The 16,770-nt window shown below is 39.3% G+C and overlaps 1 protein-coding gene across 1 annotated transcript in view; it reads left to right on the top strand.

The window, feature by feature from the left end:
• Positions 1–16,770, top strand: part of kpnb1 (karyopherin (importin) beta 1) — a 40,662-nt gene that overhangs the window by 16,264 nt on the left and 7,628 nt on the right. The window contains exons 5-16 of the mRNA XM_080213435.1: positions 736–888; positions 1,752–1,811; positions 1,913–2,002; positions 3,222–3,332; positions 4,064–4,165; positions 10,556–10,780; positions 12,056–12,247; positions 12,965–13,095; positions 13,467–13,614; positions 14,931–15,002; positions 15,418–15,562; positions 16,528–16,610. Of these exons, the coding sequence (XP_080069561.1) occupies positions 736–888; positions 1,752–1,811; positions 1,913–2,002; positions 3,222–3,332; positions 4,064–4,165; positions 10,556–10,780; positions 12,056–12,247; positions 12,965–13,095; positions 13,467–13,614; positions 14,931–15,002; positions 15,418–15,562; positions 16,528–16,610 (1,512 nt within the window). The remainder of the gene's footprint in view (positions 1–735; positions 889–1,751; positions 1,812–1,912; positions 2,003–3,221; positions 3,333–4,063; positions 4,166–10,555; positions 10,781–12,055; positions 12,248–12,964; positions 13,096–13,466; positions 13,615–14,930; positions 15,003–15,417; positions 15,563–16,527; positions 16,611–16,770) is intronic.

Here is a 16,770-nt window from a genome sequence, read left to right on the forward strand (position 1 = left end):
TAAAGTAGCAATAAGTTTTTTGACCAGTCGGAACGTCTGAGTTTCCTGCACTTAGTGGCTCCTAAGTGTGCAAAAAGGATCTCCCCTTAACAGATCACAAAAGAACAGCTTAAGAGGCAAGCTAAAATGGTAGACTATCAAGGAAGTGAGGTGTCATGGAGTCACTAATTTCATAGAATTATATCCTGCAGTGCAAAAAGAGGCCATTCAGTCCACCGGGTCTGCACTGACCACAATCCTACCCAGGCCCATGTAGTTACCCAAGCTAGTACCCCTGCCATGAAGGGCAATATAGCATTGCCAAGCCACCTAACCTGTGCATCTTTGGACTGAGAGGAAACTGGAGTCTCTGGAGGAAGCCCATGTAGTCATGGGGAGAGCGTGCAGACTCCACACAGTGACCCGAGCCAGGAATTGAACCTGAGTCCCTGGTGCTGAGTGAGCAGTGCTAACCACTGCTATCGTTCTGCCCAAATTTTCAGAATCTTAACAGGAAACACCTTTGTGTATACTTCTGCAATGTGTGACAGATAACTCAATTTAGTTATGGTATTATATTAAAATGTACAAAATTACGGTAAATTTAATAAACTTGCAGTTTTAAACTGACCAGCTTACTTTGTGAAAACTCAGTATAAGGGATGGAATATATTCAAATCAGTTAATTCTAGTGAGTCTGCCTGTAGGACTTAGCAGGGAAAATTTAAAAGCTGAGCAACATTTTTGCTTTTTCAGGATCCTGAGCAACTACAGGACAAATCAAATGAAATCCTGACTGCAATTATTCAAGGGATGCGAAAGGAGGAGCCCAGTAACAACGTGAAGTTAGCTGCAACCAATGCGCTGCTCAACTCCTTGGAATTCACCAAAGCTAACTTTGACAAAGAGGTAAGAAGTCATCTTTGCTCTGTTTCATTAGCAACCTTGAACTGTATTTTGTACTTACATGAGAATGTAGGGTGGGATATGCAATACAAACTGGCAAATGACATTAAACTAATCTAGTAAGGCCCAGAATCTGGATTTGGGAATATAGGTGCATCATTTTTTAATACAATGTAGTCAGTTGGTATGTAGCTTCCTGGTCTGAAGTCCGATGAGAAATCCTGCACCACGCTGCTTTCCACCTGATGAAGCAATGAATTGAAACTGAGACTTGACCATGTTTTTGGTTTTTAAAAAAAGTTCTAACTGGAATTTATTGATTTGTTTTATTTCTTACAACCTCAACCCTTTTATTTTGTAATATCCTCAACTAAAACTAAAGTGAACTGTTAAATATGAAACAAGTTTTTCCAAAATGAGGGAAGGGAGGGATGTGAAATTAGGAAGAGGTTTAAGCAAGGTAATCTAGCTTTTAACTTTCCACAGAATTTCTCCAGTGTCTGATGGCTGAATGGCCTGCTTCTGCTCTGTCTTATGGACCTATATCTTTAACATGTTATCTTAGTCTTCGAGTAAGCCCTATTTTGCTGAACTCCTTCCCCAGTGATTATCGAGCGGTTTTAATCAATGGCTACAAAGTTAACTGGATTCTGCACACTATCTAAATCTTGATAGTTTGACATGTACAAGAGCAAAATAGGACTGACTTGCCAATGTTTGATTTTGTGGAAATTAAGTGGTGATGTTTGCCCTTGGAACACACAAAAACAGAATATCTGGATGCACAAGCATTACTATGCATTCATCTGCTGCAGTGACTAAGGTTAAATTTTGATCCATCTTGCATTTATTTTATTTCTTTGCAGTCTGAAAGGCACTTTATTATGCAAGTAGTCTGTGAAGCAACCCAATGTCCTGATACGAGGGTAAGAAACATTAAATTCCCTAAATTGTAAAATCATTTGATTTCATAATTGTGTTTGTAAGATGAATGTTTCTGAACTGAACCATTGTTTTCACCTGATAGGTACGAGTTGCTGCCTTGCAAAACTTGGTGAAGATTATGTCCCTTTATTACCAATATATGGAGACGTACATGGGCCCTGCTCTTTTTGCTGTAAGTATAATTTGTCTTGAGCTAGTTTACTGCCTTGTTTTGGGGAAATGGGGTTTAGTAGCAAAACAGGAATCTTCATCCTTAGACCACAAATTGCCAGTGTGTATATGGACAGATTAAAATCTCTAAATTGAAAGAAAATTGACCCAAGTGGTCATTTTTCTCTAATTTGCAGTTGAGTCCAGCTGTTCAGCCCTTTGGTATCTCATTTAGGCAGAAAATTGTGGATACAAGCAGAGACTAGGGCACAAGACTTAAACATGTGTGAGAGATATATACGTATGTTAATATTATACATGTATTGTGTATGTATATATACACACTGGGGGAAATGTGGCAGGAGTGACCAAGCCAACACCACTAAAAGCATAATTTCTTGCCTTTGTGGGATCTTAATGTGTGAAAATTGAGTGCTGCAGCTGCATTACAACAGAACTGACACTTCAGAATTGGCTGTGAAATGTTTTGGCATATCTGAAGGATTTGGAAGGCAGCGTCTAAAATTATTTAGCAAACTAAGGAAGCCATGTTGCAGTATTTCACACTTATAGAAATATTGAAGAATAATATAGTGGTTTCTCAACATGCTGGCTGGAAAATTCATTTAAAGTAAATTGCTTATTCTGTTGCTAGTTTCAATTCTGATGATGATACACCGTGCCACCGGCAAGTTGTTTCAGTGCTGTGTAGCTGAGAATTATTTGCATATTATGAACTTTCCAAATAAACTTGGATATCTACCAAAAAATGACAGCATTTAATTTATGCCATGTTGTCAGATTAACACGATTTGAGCCAGATTTAGTAATAAAGCTGCAGGATAAATGCAGGTTAACTCATGTTACATGATGCAAATATTGGAACTAGACATTTTAACCTAAACTATTAATCGTTTAAAAAAAGTTTTCTTTTGCGATTTCTGCGCTTTGTATTGAACATCTGTTCTACAAAACAAAATTGTAAATTTGGTGGTGTGGGTTTATGAACAAATAATCTCTTTGGTGTTTGCAAATTTGGAGGGTCTACTAATATAATCAGTATCTGACTTTCTGCAATGGATTAGTAAACGTTGACGTTCACTTCAGTGTTACTTTATTTTGGGCCTGCCCAGAATATCTTGGATTATTGGTGTTGCCAGCAATCAATCCATGAGTAAATAATTGTATTTAATCTGTGTGAATGTAACAACAAGCTCTTTATATTTTGAAAAACCCTCAAGATTACCATTGAAGCTATGAAGAGTGATATTGATGAGGTGGCCCTACAAGGAATTGAATTCTGGTCCAATGTTTGTGATGAGGAAATGGATCTTGCGATTGAAGCTTCAGAGGTATGATTTTTAAACTGTTCCATAAATCTTAAAATTATAATCAAAGTTACTTGATGTATTGTTTTTTAATTTGCAATCTGTTTTTGCTTTGTGCTCTCTTTATGGGGGAAGATTTTCCCTGTGTGCTGGTCCTAGATTTATAACTGCATGCACAGGCATGACATGATCGCAATACTAGAAATATTGCTTTAGAAAGCATTATCCCATGAAAGCTATTTTTCAAAATATTTGTTGTGACATAAAATATGACATGTTTGAAATCTGAATAAAAGCAGAAGTATTGAGATCTCAGCAAGTCTGGTAGCATCTGTGGAGAGAAACAGCTAACCTTTCAGGTTGAGTGACCTTTCATCAGTTCCGTTAAAGGTCAGTTAAACGGAAACATTCACTTTCCCTTTACAGAAGCTGCTTGACCTAATGAATTGCTTTGACAGATTGTTTTGCTTTTGTGGGTTCGGATATTTAATTATCACTAAGTTCAATGAAAACCATTATTTGCTTCATCTATAACATAGAGCTGGCAATTAGTCTATGATGAAACACCATGCACCACGCTGAAACTGTTCAGTTGATGTACATATTGGACCATATTTGAGACTTTGTTTGCCAAGCTTTTGAAGAGTATTTAAAGCTAGTTTAGACAGAATATTGAATTAAATTTACTAATCAATGAGAATTGCAGTTAGTTTATTTTTAAAATAGTTTGTTAATGATACTTGATTTTTATACAGGCAGCAGAACAAGGAAGACCTCCTGAGCACACAAGTAAATTCTATGCCAAGGGAGCGCTGCAGTACTTGGTACCTATCCTTACCCAGACACTGACCAAACAGGTAAGACTGTAACTTGGTACCAAATTTGATATGATAAACAGCAAGATGTTTTGCAGTTAAGTCCTTCCTGTAAAATCTATTATAACATCTTGGAATTTTTTTTTACTAATGGGGCTCTAGATTATTGCAGGTGCCTAACATGGTGCCTTATTCTGCTTCTTAAGTGCAACTTCACTATGGCCCTTTTGAGGCTAACAGCTGTATTTGCTGTATATTAAGATCAATTCTTAGGTAAACCTTTTGTCAATGAGGCTGTTTTTGAAGCCAGCTGAAAGTTATTTTTTAGTAGCAAAATTGCCTCCTTTTGAAAGTGTTTTATCTTTTTTAAAAACGCATATTTGTGCATGATGAGCAGGTTCTAGGCACATGATTATTAGAATGATTTTATATATATTTCTCACCTTGTACTGTTCATGGTAGGTGAGATACTGAGTTTTGGCCATGAACTGCAGAATATATGCTGTTTTATTTAAAGCCATTGTTTAATTCTAGTTATGAATTTTGGGTGAGCGCCCTCCATGCTGTATCTATGACGCATTGCAGCTCTTGCAATATAGCTATTTTCTGTAATGCTTACTGTAACAGTTAAGCTTATCTGTTTGTTTCCTATGCCTCTGATTTTAATTGCACATCGTTGCCTTGGTGTTTTGGGATGGCCTTAGGTGATATATAAATGCAATTTTTTTTAATTTTCCAAGTAGCTAGTATTATTTATTGAGCACTTGCACTTTGGAGCTGATTAGTCAGGGGATTACAGCGTCGAAACAGGCCTTTCGGCCCAATTTGTCCATGCTGTTTTTTTTAAACCACTAAGCTAAATCCGGTTACCTGCATTTGGTTCATATCCCTTTATATCTTTCTTTTGTAATTGTCTAAATGCTTTTTAAAAAAGAAAATTGTACCCACCTTTACTACCTCTGGCAGCTTTTCCGTACACTAAACATCTGAAAAAATTGGCCCTCTGGACCCTTTTCCACCTCTCTCCTCTCACCTTAAACCTATGCCCTCTTGTTTTAGAGTCCCGTACCATTGGGAAGAGATGTTGACTATCTAGCTGATCTTTCCCCTTCATCATTTTATAGACCTCTAAGTTCATCCTAAGCCTCCTGTGCTCTCAACTGCTCCTTTATAACTCAAACCATCAAGTCCCAATAGCATCCTAATTAATCTTTTTTCTGCATATTTTCTAGATGAATAATATCCTTTTGATAATAGGGTGACCAGAACTCTGTGCAGTATTCCAAGTGTGACCGTACCAATGTCTCGTACAACTTCAAGACATCCTAATTCCTGTATTTATTCAATGTTCTGACCGCAGAAACCAAGCATGCCAAATGCTGCCTTCACCACTCTATCCACCTGTGACTCCACTTTCAAGGAGCTGTGAACCTGAACTCCTGATCTTCGTTCTGTAACTCTCCCCAACACCGTACCATTAACTAAGTCCTGCCCTAATTTGATGTACCAAAATGCATCATCCCGTATTTATCTAAATTAAACACAATACAGGCCCTTCGGCCCACAAAGTTGTGCCGAACATGTCCTTACCTTAGAGATTACTGGGCTTACCTATAACCCTCTATCTTACTAAGTTCCATGTGCTTATCTAAAAGTCTCTTAAAAGACCCTATCGAATCTGCCTCCACCACCGTTGCCAGCAGTCCATTCCACATACCCACCACTGAGTGAAAAACTTACCCCTGACATCTCCTCTACCTACTCCCCAACACCTTAAACCTGTGTCCTCTTGTGGCAACCGTTTCAGCCCTGGGAAAAAGCCTCTGACCATCCACTCGATCAGTACATCTCAACATCTTACTCATCTCTATCAGTTCCACCTTCGTCTCTCCAAAGAGAAAAGGCCAAGCTCCCTCAACCTGTCCTCATAAGGCATGCCCCCCAATCCAGGCAACATCCTTGTAAATCTCCTCTGCACCCTTTCCATGGCTTCCACATACCCCCTGTAATGAGGTGACCAGAACTGAGCACAGTACTCCAAGTGAGATCTGACCAGGAGTACCTCTGCTGTTTCTTCCAGTTCCATACAAACTTTCCTGCTGTCACACTTGATAGGTGCTATTCTTTCATGTCTTATCCTCTTGCTCTTCACATACTTGTAGAATGCCTTGGGGCTTACCTTAATCCTTCCTGCCTGCCAAGACTTTCTCATGACCCCTTCTGGCTCTCCTAGTTTCCTTAAGATCCTTAATACTAGTTGTATACTCTTCTAGATCTCTAACATTACCTAGCTCTCTGAACCTTTTGTAAGCTTTTCATTTCTTCTTGACTAGATTTATTACAGCCTTTGTACACCATGGTTCCTGTAACCTACCATAACTTTCCTGTCTCATTGGAACATTGCTATGCAGAACTATAGACAAATATTCCCTGAAAATTTGCCATGTTTCCCTAAGAAAACCTCTTTCCAATTTAAGCCTCCAGTTTCCTGTCTTGATAGCCTCATAATTCCCCTTACTCCAATTAAACACTTTTCTAACTTGTCTGATCCTATCTGTCTCCAATGCTATTGTAAAGGAGATAGAATTATGATCACTATCTCAAATGCTCTCCCACTGAGATCTGACACCTGACCAGGTTCATATCCCAATACCAAATCAAGTGCAGCCTCTCTTGTAGGCTTATCCACAAACTGTCAAGAAACCCTCCTGAAAACACCTAACAAACTCCTCCCCATCTAAATCTCTTACCCTGGGGAGATGCCAATCAATATTTGGGAAATTAAAATCTCCCATCATGACAACTTATTACACCTTTCCAGGATCTGCTTCCCAATCTGCTGCTCAACATCCCTGTTACTATTGGGCGACCTATGGAAAACACCCAGTAAAATTATTGACCCCTTCCAGTTCCTAACCTTCACCCACAGAGACTCCATAGCCAATCCCTCCATGGCGTCCATCTTCAGCTGTGACAATATCTCTGATCAACAGTGCCACTCCCTCCCTGTCTTTTCTGAAACATCTGAAACCCAGCACTTGAAGTAACTGGTCCTGTCCCTGAATCATCCAAGCCTCTGTAATGGTCACCACATCACATTTCCAAGTAGTGATCCATGCTCTAAGCTCAACCCCTTTGTTCACAACACTCCTTGCATTAAAATGGACACATCTCAGACCTTCGGTCTGAGTGCTCCCCTTCTCTACCACCTGCCTATCCTCTGTCTCCCACTGTCGACAAGCTTTCTCTAATTGTCAGCTAACCCCTCTCCTAGTCACTTCAGTTTGATTCCCACTCCCAACGTTTCTAGTTTAAACTCTCCCCATAGCGTTAGCAAACCTCCCTGCCAGGATATTGGTCCCACTGGGATTTAAGTGCAACCCATCCTTTTTGTACAGGTCACACCTGCCCCAAGAAAGGTCCCAATGACCCAGAAACTTGAGTCCCTGCACCCTGCTCTAATCCCTCGGCCATGCATTTATCCTTCACCTCATTCCATTCCTACTCTTACTGTCTTGTAGCACAGACAGCAATCCTGAGATTACCACTTTCGCAGTCTTTCTCAACTCCCTTCCTAACTCCCTATGTTCTCCTTTCAGGACCTCCTCCCTTTTCCTACCTATGTCATTGGTACCAATATGTACCACAGCACCTGGCTCTTCTCCCACCCACTTCAGGATATCTTGGATGTGATCAGAAACATCCCAGATCCTGGCACCAGGGAGGCAAGCTACCATCTGAGTTTCTTGACTGCGTCTGCAGAATCGCCTGTCTGACCCCCTCACTATAGAGTCCATTATCACCACTGCCTTACTCCTTTACCCTTCTGAGCCACAGGGGAGTACTTGTTAAGGGGCACAGCCACTGGTGTACTCTCTAGTACCTGACCTTTCCCCTTCCTAACCGTGACCCACTTGTCTGCCTCCCGTGGCCCTGGTGAGACCATCTGCCTGTAACTCCTCTCTGTCAGCTCCAGTTCCCTAATGCAGTCCCTTAGGAGCTGCAGCTCGACACACCTGGTGCAGGTATGGACATCCGGGAGGCTAGGAGACTTCAGGACCTCCCACATCCGACACTGAGAACAACAAACTGGCCTCACACACATAATTCCCCCTGCTTCAGGCACCTGCACAGTCTTTTTAAAAAACTCAGCGAAAAAGAAAGATGAATAAAAAATCTCTTACCCTCAGCATTCCTGCCACGAATCACTCTGTCTCTGCCTTGCTCCGATTTTTTAAGTTAGAGGGGGGGAGGGTGGGAGACTTTACATGTGGTGTCTTGGGAATCTTCCCTGTTCAAATCTATTGTTCAGAGAACCTTCCCAGGCCACCCCACAGCCTACTTCCGGTTTACTGCTTTAACTGAATTAAACGCCATCTGCCATTCATCAGCCCACTGGCCCAATTGATAAGATCACTTTGCAACCTAGATAAGCACCTTCACTGTCCCCAAGATTGGTGATGTAGGGGTCATCTTCCATGCCTCCTAAATTCTCATCCAGATCATTAATACAAATGACAGTGAACCCAGCTGATCCTTGAGGCACACCACTGGTCACAGGCGTGCAGTTTGGGAAAACAACTCTCTATGCTCATCCTCTGTCTTCTGTCATCAAGCCTATTTTGTATCCATTTGGCTACCTCACTCTGAGTCCCATGAGATTTAACCTTATGTAACAACTATCGTGTGGTGCCTTGCTAAAGTCCATGTTGACAACACCAACTGCACTGTCCATCTTGGTTACCCCTTCAAAAAAACTCAAATCAAGTTTGAGACCATGACTTTTCCACTCTCAAAGCCATGCTGGCTGTCCCTTATCAGCCTTTGCCCCTCTAAATGCCTGGAGATCCTGTCTCTCAGAATACCTTCTAACAGCTTACCCACTACAGATGTTAGACTCACCAGCCTATAGTCCCCAGGCTTTTCCCTGCAGCCCTTCTTAAAGGTACAACATTTGCCATCCTCCAATCTTCAGGCACCTCACCTGTGATCAGTCCTGTACAACAAAGCCCCCTGTACTATCTTGATGCAGTTTACTTTTTAGTATGTTTGTTACAGTTAAAGATCTTTAATATACAAAAGGGACTGTTATTTGTTGGGGGCTTCTGATCTGAAGCCTTAAAACCTGAGCAGCAGAGAATTTGTCCTCAAGACTACCATTTAACTTGAAAAGATGTACAGGCGATATCTGCATCCACACAGGAGTGTCTGAGCAGATGTGCATAAACCTCGTTCATAAAAGAATAGCAGACCAAAACTCTGAGGTCTTTGTGAATCTTGGTGAGGGGGGGTGGCTTGAAACCTACCAGTGAGGAACTTCTAAATATCTTAGAAGCAAAATCTAGATAAAAGACAGAAACTGAACTAATCAAATTACTCCAAATAATGCATGGACACCTTGGTTGGCGTATTGTTCTTTGTTAAATTGTGCCATTTTAGGTCTCTAACAAAAATGGGACATTATTAATGTTTTTTAAAACACATTTTATCCCAAAAAATTGCCAGTCATGTCAAAAATATTTTATCCAAGATCTTGTGCAGGATACCTGATCTTTCAGTTCTTGCAAGTTCCAAGACCCAATCTGCATTAGATGAAACGATTGATGCAGTCAGATGATATCTCAACATGCACCTGCAACTTTTCTGAGCATCAACATCAAAATTAATGAGTCAAAATTATCCAAGACCAGCTATTTATCTGACACTTTCTTCCCTTGTGCATGTTGCTTATAAATCCACAGGGACTAATCCTTTTTCTAAAGTAAAAGTGACTAATTTCTTTTACGTCGTTCAGCTAGCTACGGCATGGATTTGTTTTAAGGCTAATATCTTGGGAGGGTGGTTTGTTACTGTATGCTGGGAGTTTAGAGCATGCCAAGTGTAACAAATTTTAATTTTATTAAAACAATTAAATATTAACTTTTTATTAAAATGAGGTCCTCATTGATGATGGACGAACAAGTGATATTAAATTTTAATGTAGAATCACTTATATTTTGTGACATTCTAGATGCTTACTGTTTCAGCTCAATATTTGTTCATAGCATTTATGCAAATAAGATGTTAATGCATGAGAAATCAATTGCTTCATTATCTCTAATAAACATATTTCCAAATTCCAGTACCTCCCCCAGCAGCACCATCCCACATCTCTTAAAGAATGTAACTTTTGACAGATAACTATCGTTCCCAACATGCTGGAACACTGAAGATAATTAAGCCTCAACTTAAAGCATGTGTAACTGTAATGGTTTCTATTTTGAGCACCCTAATCTCCTCTCTTCAGATTGGTTAACATCATAGTTGAGCTAGGTAGTATTTTTTTGCCCATTGAGCAAAATAAATGCTGATTTTATGTGGTCATTTGATTCTTGGCAATAGATACTGGAATGCAGTATTTTTATTTTAAATCATTCATCCTTTCACTATTAGGATGAAAACGATGACGATGATGACTGGAATCCATGCAAAGCCGCTGGTGTTTGTCTCATGCTGCTGGCAACTTGCTGTGAGGATGACATTGTTCCACACATACTTCCATTTATCAAGGAGCATATCAAAAATCCGGACTGGAGGTACAGAGATGCTGCAGTGATGGCATTTGGCTCTATTCTGGAAGGACCTGAACCCAATCAACTAAAACCACTAGTGATACAGGTAGAAATATAGCCTTACTGCAATTTACATGTTCAGTTACTACTGAAGCTGCAAGACAGTGTCTGAGTTCCTTCATCTCAAAAGTTATCAGATAGCTGTGGTTATGGATAATAAATCATACTTTACTCTTGAGGATAGACTATGCAAAAACTCTTAATTCTGCTCAACCATTCAACCAAAGGTGTTTGGATTAGAATATTTATGTATTGGAGAAATGTGTTGAAAATTTTAATGTATTGGACTATGCTTAATTAAATTTGTGTGTTTTATCAAATGGCTAATGTGAGCATTTTGTTGGAGCTTGAGCACACCTTATTGGTGGGCTGTAGGTTGATCTGTGATTTTGTAATGTCCAATTTCTGCCTTCGACTGCATGTCTGGAAGCTATCTTTAGCTAAAATAATAAAGTTGATTTGAAGAAAAGCATGGCTATTTTTCTGGGATAATCAGTTCCTGCTCTAAGCTTATGTGATTAGATTTTATTGCTCAGAGGGTGCGGCTTAAGGTTGATGCGGAGTTTCTCTGCAACATGGATTGCTGATGTTCGAGAGAATCTGCTGTGTGAATTGCTCAGTTGTTTTGGTGGAAGGAGTCATTCTTGAAGCTATATAGAGTTTCCAGGATGGTTGTAAAATGTGGTTTTGAATATGTCCACACAATTACTTCCAAGACTTCAGTAATTTATTTATTGTCACATGTATTAGTATACAGTTTCTTGCATGCTATACAGACAAAGCATACCATTCATAGAGAAGGAAAGAGTGCCGAATGTAGTGTTAGTCATAGCTAGGGTGCAGAGAACCATCAACTTAGTGTGAGGTAAGTCCATTCAGAAGTCTAGCAGCAGGGAAGAAACTGTTAAGTCAGTTGGTATGTGACCTCAGACTTTTCTATCTTTTCCCAGGAAGAAGGTGGGAGAGAGAATGTCAGGGGTGCTTGGGGTCCTTAATTATGCTGGCTGCTTTGAAGCAGTGGGAAGTGTAGACAGTCAGTGGATGGGAGGCTGGTTTGTGTAATGGACTGGGCTGCATTCACCAGCCTTTGTCGCTTTTTGTAGTCTGGCCAGAGCAGTAGCCAGACCAAGCTGTGATACAACTAAAGAATGCTTTCTATGATGCATCTGTAAAAGTTGGTGAGTCGTAGCGGACATGCCAAATTTCCTTAGTCTTCTGAAATGTTTAAGTTTTTAGTGTTGTGCAGGTATCTATGGCTGTTTTAACCAGTATAAATGTCCTTGATAGTTGTCACTGTTTATAAACGTATTTCTAATTGCAGGCAATGCCTACACTGATAGAGCTAATGAAAGATCCTAGTGTTGTGGTTCGGGATACTACAGCCTGGACAGTGGGACGAATTTGTGAGTTGCTTCCTGAAGCTGCCATCAATGACATGTATTTGACTCCTCTATTGCAATGCCTCATTGAAGGTCTGGGAGCGGAACCTCGAGTGGCTTCTAATGTTTGTTGGGTGAGTCACTTATTGAGCAGAGAACTACATGAAAATGATTTATTTAAACTCTGTTTGATCCTAATCAATACTGGTAAGATTGGAAACCTCGTGATGGGTTTGTAAAATAGTTGATAGTCTTGAATAATGTTTTAACAATGACCTTGAGCCATTTACTGGATGCCATTGTTGTTAACTGTGCAAATACAAAATGTGAATATCAAGCTTCCTTTTATTTCAGATTTATTTGTACTTAATATGAAACTAAATTCACATGTTTGGAGGGTCCTGTGTTCTACAATCTTCCTAGTCTTGAAAATTCATTTGAGTTGTGCTTTCATTCTATTGTAGAATAGATTTCTTCCGGGAAAATAGCTGAGATAGGAATGGCTAATGTCAAAATCTGGTTCTGTTTTGGTACCCTCTAAATACGTAGGAGCATCAGAACTTGGGTTTGTCAATAGGGCAAATGCCCATGAAATATCCAAACTGCGATCAGTACTTGGAGAGAAGTGGGAGGGTAGCATGAAGGTGGGATTTTGGGGCCATACAGGCAACATTAATGACTGAACTGCAACATTAGTACTTTGCGAACATCTCTCTGCCTGTAATTCATTCCATGGACCTTTTGTTCTTTGCATCTTTTTCTATGTTAACAAAATTAGCTAAAACTTGACAATTGGTGCAATTAAAATAATCACTTTTAATCTTTAAAGTGAAGTCTTGCCATTTTTACAGGCATTCTCCAGTTTAGCAGAAGCTGCTTATGAAGCTGCAGATGTAGCAGATGATCAGGAAGAACCTGCAACATATTGTCTCTCGTCATCGTTTGAATTAATAGTTCAAAAACTATTAGAAACTACTGACCGGTAGGGGAAACACTTTATGCCCTTCCTTAATGTATTTTAATTGCTGATTTAGGGAGTAGGCTGATAAATTTGTAGCTTGCTGGTTATGGCTAATATTTATCGCTCACACTTAGAGTTTATTACTGCTGCATGAAATGCATTGAATCATTTTCCATGAATATTTGCATCTCATAATATAGCTGCTTATACTTGGTACTTGGCAGTGCCTTGGCTTGATGCTGAAATAACAATTTGCATTTCTGTATTTATTGGGGGTAGTTATTGTGCAGCCACGTTGTTCTGGAAATTGTTTTGGAAGTTTAACTGTATAATTAATACCAAATCTAAAGTACAGATGTAGATTTAATTGCTAAGCAAGCGATTTTCTTTAGACCTGATGGGCATCAGAATAACTTGAGGAGCGCTGCATATGAGGCATTGATGGAAATAGTCAAGAACAGTGCCAAAGACTGCTACCCTGCAGTGCAGAAAACAACTCTGGTTATCATGGAAAGGCTCCAGCAAGTATTACAAATGGAGGTATGTGGATTGTAACAAATGTAATGTATAATATTTTCCTCAGTCACTTTATTTTAAATGGGCACTCTGGCTCAAAAGTATTGCTCCAAAAATACATGAAGTAATCGCTTGGAACTTGATGGGTAAGCTTAGCACAGCAATTGTCTAGAAGTGCAAACCTCCCCTGAACAATTGCCCTGCACTGGGAACTATCTAAAAAGGAAACTTAAATTGCCAGCTTTGATTCCCCCTGGGTTACACCAGTATGTGGCAGGAAAGTTACACCAATAGTTACCACATCTAACTTCTGGGTAGCTATTGTACAGACCTAGACCAAACCTCCAGTGGAGTCTCTCCACAGTACTTCCTACCCTTCTCTCTGCTGCTCCCAACCCCACTTTCAATAAATGTGGAATGCAAAGCTAGTCTCAGTAATGGTGAACATGAAACTATCAATGATTGCTGTGCTGTGGGTCTGGAATCCCATTAAGAGACATTGGTTTTACAGCAATGTGTTTTTATTCATTGATGGGGTATGGGTATTGTTGGCTGGGCCAGCATTTATGCCCATCCTTCATTGCTTTTAAACTGGGTGACATACTAGGCCATTTCACCTCTTCACCACCTCACTAGGCAAGATGGGATTGAAGAGAGATTGTCCTGACCAATGGGCATTAATGCAGTCAAAATAATCAGTAGGGTAACTGAACAAAATTATGCTAAACCAATTATGTCCTTTTTCTGTTTAATTTGTCTTAACTAAGTTTGCTTTAATCCTTTCAGGTTTCTTTTTTCAACAGGCTTTAGGAATACTTGTTAAGCAATACAATAGGGATAAAAATAAATTGAATTGTTGCTGGAGCCCACATCCTGATCCTAATGGCAAAATATGCACCTGTCCCCCCACCCAAGATGTCATACAATGATGCACATATTTAGTGTGCAGGGAGGCTCAAAAATATAATGGGGGTTCAGTATTTGGCCTAATATGCTTAATCTGGTTTCTCATACCGCTGTTCCTGAGAATTTTCTATATTTCCTCTGGCAAATGGGCAGCAAAAAAAAATACCAAAGTACTCAACAATGCAAGATCATCTGCCCCTTAACAGTCATGATGCAACTGAGCATTATAATCCATTCTGTCATCAGTAGCTATCTAATCTGGAGGAGACAAATGTAAAACTCATCCTAGATCAACTTGGGGTATGCAAAATTCTATGAAGACAATTTTGTAAGTTCTAGATGACTGCAGTGAGATTTACAACAGCCATGTACCTATTGTATGCTAAAAGTTATTTCAGTGAAATTTCAGGCTATGCTTTTTTTATTCCATACAGTCTCATATTCAAAGTACCTCGGACAGAATTCAGTACAATGATCTTCAATCTCTGTTGTGTGCTACTTTACAGGTAACTAGTATTTTTGCTCCCGTATCACCTATATTCTGCTGATACGTTTTACTTGATTTTGCAAAGTTCCCTATTGCCTGTTATTGGGTAATATGTTTTTCATCAAAATAGCATCTTGGCCCCTGCAGAGTGGCCCTCAACCGTGCACTTAAACTAGTTTCTTGATGCAGGTGAAATATGTATAAAAGCTAGAAATTCCAGTAAAATTATCTGTATTCAGGCTATTATGAGGTAATTGTTTTCGAATTGGCCTGAGTTTATTTGCTCCGAACAGATTCTGATGATGACAAGTTCATGCACCACGCAGAAAGATAATGGTGATTATGAATGTTTCTGAAGGATTTATTTTTGTTTTCAAGATAAATTAATGTATTTACTAGTTTAACTAAACTTTACTTTTCTGTCTGGTCCTTAGAATGTACTGCGGAAGGTCCAGCACCAGGATGCACTGCAAATTTCAGATGTGGTGATGGCATCATTGCTAAGAATGTTCCAAAGCACTGCTGGTTCTGGTGGTGTGCAGGAAGATGCCCTCATGGCTGTCAGCACTCTAGTTGAAGGTATGTTTCATCATTTAATAAAATGAAAAGAATAATTCTGCTAAGATTGGTACTTTTAGTTCCTTGGGTGACAATGATGCCTTGTTTCCATTGAATTATAGCTAGATTTAGTACTTTAATTTTAATTAGTGAGTTAATTTTGGAATGGGAAAGACCAAGTACACTCTAGCAGCTTTGACAGACAGTCATCTGGACTTGAAACGTCAGCTTTTTTTTTGTCCCTACAGATGCTGCCAGACCTGCTGAGATTTTCCAGCATTTTCTCTTTTGGTTTCAAATTACAGCATCCGCAGTAATTTGCTTTTATACACTCTACTTCTGTCATTCCATCTTGTTTCTTTTTGTTCCAATTTAGAAATTGGCACTCAAAGCTACATGGAACTTAAACACAATTCTTCCTGTGGAGAGCTAAATTTAAACACAAGTTATTAAACAGCCAAATTACGAAACAGTTGTGCAGCAGACTTTCAAAGATCAAACTGTCATATAGTGCAGTAGGTTTAGTTCAATTTTATTTTGTGTCCTGGCTGTTGGAAATTGACTAATTTGATATTACCTGCAGAAATAGAACCTTTCACTTATAACCTTAGAAAATTGAAACATTTGCACTAAATTGAATAACACTGAATTCATTTTACATCCTAGGAATTGAAAATAGGTCCATATTGTGATAAATGATTTATGAATTGAATGATATTCAATAGTTGGTAATTTAGATTCATGAAAGTGCAGCTGACAGCTAAAAGCAACTATCTTTATTGAAAAATGAGTGCAACCTTAATTTTAAGAAATTTTCCAGAATGAGCTGTTACTAACAACTGTTACTGATTCACTGAGTAAGTACCTAACAAGTGTAACAAAGTAGAAAATTTGAATATAACAGTAATTTGCAGATTAATTTTTTGACTGCAGCTATTTTGCTCCCCCCCAATGTTCTGTGTGTATTAACATTTTCTTTCCTACAGTACTAGGTTCAGAGTTTTTGAAGTACATGGATGCATTCAAACCGTACCTAGGAATTGGACTGAAGAATTATGCAGAATATCAGGTAAGAATTTGCTGGGTTTTTATCTATGTCCAATTGAGTCTCAGCAAGTGAGATATTCCAGATCCATGCTGACAAGACAGGCCTCTTGCTTCCTTGGGCTTGATCAACATGATCCAAGCTGATTGGAGCAGGCACCTTTTCCAAGGCTCGATCTCATTTG

This window comes from Carcharhinus amblyrhynchos, chromosome 27, assembly GCF_965287045.1.
Source record: "Carcharhinus amblyrhynchos chromosome 27, sCarAmb.v2.hapA, whole genome shotgun sequence".
NCBI classification, from domain to species: Eukaryota; Metazoa; Chordata; class Chondrichthyes; order Carcharhiniformes; family Carcharhinidae; genus Carcharhinus; species Carcharhinus amblyrhynchos.